General features: G+C 37.8%; 1 protein-coding gene across 1 annotated transcript; it reads left to right on the plus strand.

Moving 5' to 3' along the window:
• The first annotated feature begins 4,060 nt into the window (after positions 1-4,060).
• LOC132302736 (cytochrome P450 CYP749A22-like) lies at positions 4,061-6,841 on the plus strand. Its single transcript, XM_059799659.1, has 5 exons — positions 4,061-4,532; positions 4,651-4,874; positions 4,971-5,203; positions 5,671-6,046; positions 6,147-6,841. The coding sequence occupies exons 1-5, from the start codon at positions 4,247-4,249 to the stop codon at positions 6,573-6,575; spliced, it is 1,548 nt and encodes a 515-aa protein (XP_059655642.1). The 5' UTR covers positions 4,061-4,246; the 3' UTR covers positions 6,576-6,841.
• The last annotated feature ends 313 nt before the right edge of the window (positions 6,842-7,154 follow it).

The following is a 7,154-nucleotide window of genomic DNA, read 5'->3' on the forward strand; positions in this document are numbered from 1 at the left end:
TGTGTAAACCTTGTGTATCCATGTGGGTATTCATGTAACAGTGATTCATGAGTTGTGGCTGTTGGATTTGATTAAGAATCATGCTTAAATGGTTGTATTTTCAATTCCATTTGCCTAGTTGTTGAAGTTGAGTGTTAGGAAGCATGTTTTATTCTATTAGAAATTTTCTTGTTAAGCATACTATATTGTGAGGTTGAATTGTATGGAATTTCTATAATGTCATTGCATTGAAGGATTTGCATAATTCATACATTATCATTGGGAAGGAAAAAGGGGAAAAGTGTTTTGAAAACAAATGAAATCGATTTGGGAAAATGTTTTGATAGATTTTGCGAAAACCAGGACGCCTAGGAGGCGCCTAGTGGTCCGGGGTGTTAATGTGATCTAGAGGGAGCTAGGGAGAGACCCTAGTGTGGTTGAGCTACCTAGGCCTAGACGACGCCATGGAGGTACCATGTGGTCGGGGATAGCGGGCCAACCCCTCCCTCTTAACGCCATAGAGACGCTATAGGTCGGGTTGCATTAATAGTTGGAAACAATGACGGATAATGGTTTTTGAAACGGGGAGTGACATTGCATACCATTACATCGCATAGCATGGCATGGCTTGAGGAGGATATTGATGTGTTGTTGGAATTGTTGTTATGTTTTCCCTTCTGAATGAGCATAACCCCTCTCTCTTATTTTTCTATGTTTTGTATGGGTTCGCGGGGTCATAAGAATAATCTCTTAGACATTTCCTACTGGGCATTTAGCTCACCCCATTCTTTAACATTTTTCAGGTTCGAGAAAAGAATTGGCAGACGATAATCTTCCACAACTCTAGACAGTTTTGGAACCACCGTTTTGTTGCCTTTGTATAGAATTATGATCTAGGCTCTTTTGTAAAGATCAAGTATTGTGGTGTAATGTTGTAGTGACAAATGCAAACTTTGGACTGTAATTATATGGAATTTTTGCTCTTTTGTAAAAGACTATGGAGAACTATGTATGATTATGTTGCTATCGTTCTTAAATGGAGATCAAAACTTGTATTTCAATGGTTTTGCATGATTTGGGACAGGTTTAGACTTGATTAAGGTCACCAAGGGACCAAAGGGGGTTCCCATGTTCAAGTACACAGTTTTTAGACCTTCCGGACAAAAATTTTAGGTTCTGGGCATGTTGAACCGGTTCAACATCTTGGAACCGGTTCAAGGGAGCATTTTGGTTCATTTATGGGCTTACTGCCCATCTTGAACCAATTTAAGATTCTTGAACCGGTTCAAATCCTCCAGTAGGCACAAATTTGCCTTGGCAGCTCAGCTCTTGATCACTCAACTTCGGATGGTCATAACTTCTTCGTTCCAAACCCAAATGGGGTCATTCTTGAGTCATTTTCAAGGATTTTGAGTTTGCTTTCCAATGATACCAACCTCATCTCCAAATTCCACTCATGTTGAGAGTTGTGGTCGGTTTAGTGGGACAATGTCTGAATTCTCTTCGAATAGGGAAATGGTACTTTTGGGAATTCTTATCCGATGACCGTAGAACCTCACTGTGCATCATGAAATGACCTAAATAATTGTTTTAGGCCTCATTAGGCTAGTTTGAGGTCTCATTACCCACTCATAAGGTAAAATGACCATTTTACCCCTGGTGCGTCCTCGGGTTTGGTTAAGGACCCGGTTAACGATCTGAACCCCCGGTTTGGGTCGTTACACTAGGGATTTCGAATTTTGGGACCCATTTGGGGGTTTTTGCATCTAAGTGAGGTAGGTGTGTTTAATCCATAACTTCTTGGATTTTAGTGAATTATTCTCCATGTGTTGTTGCCTAGCATGCTATAATTATGATGAATTTTCTTTAATATGATTTAATTTTTGTATATGAAAATTATAATTATGTGTATTGTTGTTGTTGTGTGAGAAAAACAGGCCTAATGTGTTAAATTCCATGCCTTTGGTGCTTATTAATTTGTTAGAAATTGTTATGTGAAAGTATGTTGAATTGTGTAATATGAAATCTCTGAATATGTGTATTAATTGATTTGTATGAAAAGCATGCCTAATGTGTTAAATTTCATACCTTTGGTGCTTATTAATTTGCTAGAAATTGCTATGTGTAAGTATGTTGAATTTTGTACTATAAAATCTTTTATTGCCATTACATTGAAAAAGTATGTGATGTTCATGCATGACATTGGGCATGAAAAAGGAAAAAATGTTTTGAAAGCAAATGAAACTATTTTGGAGAAATTGTTTTGAAAAGTGTTTGCGAAAACCCGGACGCCTAGGAGGCGCTTAGTGGTCCGTGGTGTTAATGTGATCTAGAGGGGGTTAGAGAGAGATGCTAGTGTGGTTGAACTACATAGACGACGCCATGGAGGTGCCATGTGGTCGGGGAAGACTAGCCAACCCCTCCCTCGTGATGCCTTGGAGGTGCCTTGGGTCGGATTACACTAACGGTTTAAAAGTTGAAATGGCAATGTTTCGTAAATGGGGAGCGACATGAGCATGGCATTGCACTTCATTGGCATACATGGTGTATGTGGGACTTGGATGACATTTGTGTTTTTATTGGATGTTGTGGTTATGGTTTACATCCACGATATAGTATGATCCCGTTTGCATGCTTTTTATTCTCTATATAGATTCACGGGGTCATAAGAGGTATGTCTTAGGCACCTCCTACTGAGTAATTTGTTCACCCCTTATATTTAACATTTTTTAGGATACGGACGGGAAGTGGCGGACGACGCTCCTCCACAAGGTTCGAAGGGTTAGTAGACCGTTTTGACATACTTTGTAACTATGATCTCATTTTATTATTATCTATTTATTTATTTATTAATTATTATTATTATTTTTTTTTTTATAAACCCTGGAATGACACGTATATTATGTATTGACATAGGACATGATGGTAATGTCCTTAGTTGACTTCAGGTTCGGGTAAGGATCAGGTTAGCGATTTGGACCCTTGGGTTCGGGTCGTTATAGTACAATTCAGTTTGGCTTACATTTTGTTCCTATCAAAGGCATGCATCTCTTTGCCTATTAGGATGCTGATTGGGCCGGCTATCGGGATGATCGTCGTTTTACTTCTGGTAGTTGTATTTTTGTTGGTTCTAATCTTATCATGTGGAGCTCTAAAAAGCAACCAATAGTCTCTCGGTCTTCCACTGAGGCCGAATATCGTGCTCTGGCAACTAGTATTGTGGACCTATGTTAGCTCCAATCACTATTTCGTGAACTTGGTTTTTTTCTTCACAAACCTCCTACTCTATTTTTTGATAATATCAGTGCCACATATCTTGTTTCCAATCCGTCGTACCAAACACATAGAAATTGATTACCATTTTATCTGGGAACGTGCTGCTCGTGGTGCCTTACAAATGCTTTTTGTTCCTAGTCATGCTCTGTTGGTTGACTCTCTAACTAAGGGTCTTCCTGTCGCTCGATTTACTCAAGCACGTGCCAATCTCAGAGTGGCTAGCGCCGCTGTGATTGCGGGAGGGTGTAAAGATATCAATCAACCACCTTAATTTCTTGATTCTATGTTGATTTATGGAGCTTGTTTATTGGATTATTATACTTTCCTTAATGAATAGTTGACTTCATAAATTATACTAGGGTGTAAAGATATCAATCAATCACCTTAATTCCTTAATTCTAGGTTGATTTATGGAACTTGATTATAGGAATTATTATTATTTCCTAATGAATAGTTGACTATAAAGATTATACTATAGGGATTATTATTTTTCATAATGTATAATTGAATATAGAGATTATATTATTCTTTGTTATTGTATAACGTGATTACAGGGATTATTATACTTTCCTTTGTAATTTAATATTCTGTATAACTCCTCTGTAAATATAAAGGAGGACCTTAATTGCAAGTCTTCATTGCCATCGGATGCGTTGGTCCCATCTAGCTGATTCTTTTGTCATTTGTTCTACTGATTCGTTGGTCCCATCAAACGAGGGTATGACTATTAATCGATGGCTCACGTGTTTAGACAACGCCGCCAACAAAGAACACGAAGTTTAATCAAGACCGACAGAAAAGTGCTGAACACACACGAAGAAAATAACATTTGACTTTTCTGTTAAATCCGTCGTTTACCATATAATTTTGGCATGTAAGTGGAGCCAAAACAAAGATTCTTATCTCAATCTTCTTCCTCACAAACACAGCAAGAAAGATTGAAACCATTGGCTGATTGTGAAAGTTGAGTTGATTTGGAGTTTAAAGCAATATGAGTTCTGTGGGAACCTTGGGAGTCTTTCTTTCAAGCTCTCTGTGTCTCTTCATCCTCTGGAGTCTCCTCAAATTCCTTCACAAGGTATGGTGGACTCCAATTCGCATACAACGCGCGTTGCGGTCACAGGGAATCAATGGCCCTCCTTACAGATTCCTCCATGGAAACACAAAAGAAATCTTCAGAATGAGGAAGGAATCCAACAGCAAACCCATGGAAATATCATCCCACAACATATTTCCTAGAATTCTACCTGAAATGTACTCATGGATCAGCATATATGGTAAACACTAGTATTTTTTATTTATGACCATTTGAATCTTCTTAATCCTAAAAAAAAAAAATTAAAAAAATCTAACATTTAGTTTTATATTATTTTGTTTGTTTTAATTAATTAACAGGGAAGAATTGTGTTAATTGGTATGGTCCAAAACCTCGATTAATCGTTACAGAATCAGAATTGGTTAAAGAAGTACTGAACAATAGAGAAAAAGCTTATGGAAAGATGGATGCTGAAGGGTTTGTGAAGAAGCTATTCGGAGATGGTCTTGTGTTTTCGGAAGGCGAAAAATGGGTGAAAGTGCGAAAACTGGCTAATCATGCTTTCAATGCAGAGAGGTTGAAAGTAAGCTTTTATTTTTAGCAATTTGAATACAAAATAATCATTAAAAAAAAAAATTACAAGAAAATTAATGTTTGTGTGTTTCTACTATGTAACTAGAATATGATTCCGGATATGATTGCAAGTACGGAAATGATGGTAGGAAGGTGGAAACAGTATGAAGGAAAAGAGGTGGATGTGTCTGAAGAGTTCAGGATGTTAACATCGGAAGTGATTTCTAGAACAGCTTTTGGGAGCAGCTATTTAGAAGGGAAGGACATTTTCGAGATGGTGTTGAGGTTGTCCGTCTTGAGTAACGGAAAAGTTTTGAAAATCAGGCTTCCTGGTCTCAGGTAAATTCATCCTCAGATTCATTCGAGTAAGACATGAACAAATACAGGAATTTAACGTTCTTTTCTTTTCGATAAATTAGTTTTTAGCTTTTTAGAGGTGACTGTCATTAAGTGAAGGGATATTTGGTACAATCTGTAGTAGGCAATACAAGACTTCTACGACATTTAATCACCATTTTTTCTAAATATAAGGGACTAATATACAGTATACTTCAAAAATTCTGCTATATAAACTCAAATAACTAAATTTTCATCCTTCATTATGATTGACTATATGTATGCAAAATGTATGACCAAAAAAAAAAATGTTGTTTAGTCTTCAAAATCAACATGGATTATCAACTATGATTCTCTGAATGACTAATTGATTCTGTCAACGACTCCTAGCTTTTGAACATTTCCCTCCAGTAAAAGCCATATTGGTTTTGTTTCTCATACGGATTTTGATTTTTCATTCAATTGTGCAGTAAAATTTTTAAAACAGCTGCTGATATAGAATCAGATAAACTTGTACAAGGAATACGAGATTCCATTATAAGGATTATAAAGAAACGAGAGGAGGTGATGACCGGAGAAGTAGACAGATTCGGGACTGATTATCTTGGATTACTTGTGAAGGCTTATCATGATTCTGATGAGAAGAACAGGATTACAGTAGATGATGTAGTTGATGAATGCAAGACATTTTACATTGCTGGACAGGAAACTACAGCGACGTTGCTTGGATGGACAGTTTTTCTTCTAGCAATTCACACAGATTGGCAAGAGAAAGCGAGGCAGGAGGTGGTAGAGTTATTTGGCCAACAAAATCCGAATTCAGAAGGCATTGGAAGGCTGAAAATAGTACGTACCCGAGTTGTTGCAATTCTTGTTTGGAGTGAAGAACATTATGCATTTCCAACACTACCGTATTTGTTAATGTGTCCTTTCTCCTCTTATGCAGATGAACATGATCATCAACGAATCTCTAAGACTATATCCTCCAGCCCCTGCAACTGTGAGAAAAGCTGAACACGAAGTCAGATTGGGGAAGTACATTGTTCCGGCCAATACAATTATTCAAATCCCGCCATTGGCTTTTCATCACGACCCTCAAATATGGGGAGAAGATGTGCTGCTTTTCAAACCGGAGAGATTCTCTGAAGGGGTTGCTAAAGCTGCCAATAACAACCCGACAGCGTTTATTCCCTTTGGCTTGGGACCTCGGATTTGTGTAGGAATGAACTTTGCAATCAATGAAGCGAAGATTGTTCTGTCAATGATTCTGCAGCGCTATAGCTTCACCCTCTCCCCTACTTACATTCACTCCCCATATACAATGGTGACAGTACGCCCAAAACACGGAGTTCAGGTAATAATCCACCCTCTGTAGTGTGCTGCACCAGAAATGTTAGTGAAATGTGGAACATGGATGAATTAGCCAACAGACATTGATACAAGAATTTCGATGCATTATGAGAAGCTAAAGGTTGTTGACACACGGAGAAATCATTCATTCACAAGTATGTAATGAAAAATGTGTTATTTATACATATAATGTTACAGGGTAATAATGTAAGGTTGCTTAGGGTGACTGCAAGAACGATAAATGGCCTGAAGATATCATTTTATGAAAATAAAATTTTGTTTCCGTAATAATCTGACCTTTCTTCATGTTTCTAAAGACAAGAATGTCATGTTTTATACTCCTCTCATTAGGCATTGTTATATGGGATTCTCTTGGATTTCCTTCGAAACAGTGGAGGGAAGGCACCAAGTCTAACACATATATGCAATAGCTAACACCTAAGGTGTACATTTTTCCGGTGGTGAATTATAAGGTGTTCTAAGAGAAGAGAGGCCTAGGTGGAGATCCGAGATCGCAGAGAATCAATAGGAGAATAGAGGGGCAGGTTCTTCCAACTCCCCCAGAAGTCTCTCAAATTCTCTCAATTTCTCTGTAGTGGTTCAA

Source organism: Cornus florida, unplaced genomic scaffold (genome assembly GCF_030987335.1).
Source record: "Cornus florida cultivar Cherokee Brave unplaced genomic scaffold, ASM3098733v1 CherokeeBrave_3.0.0_Hap2_Chr04, whole genome shotgun sequence".
NCBI classification, from domain to species: Eukaryota; Viridiplantae; Streptophyta; class Magnoliopsida; order Cornales; family Cornaceae; genus Cornus; species Cornus florida.

Coding starts and splice junctions, on each gene's coding strand:
- LOC132302736 (XM_059799659.1), top strand. CDS start 4,247: ATGAGTTCTGTGGGAACCTTGGGAGTCTTTCTTTCAAGCTCTCTGTGT. Junction 4,875..4,970: donor TCAATGCAGAGAGGTTGAAA/GTAAGCTTTTAT, acceptor CTATGTAACTAG/AATATGATTCCGGATATGAT. Junction 5,204..5,670: donor ATCAGGCTTCCTGGTCTCAG/GTAAATTCATCC, acceptor TCAATTGTGCAG/TAAAATTTTTAAAACAGCTG.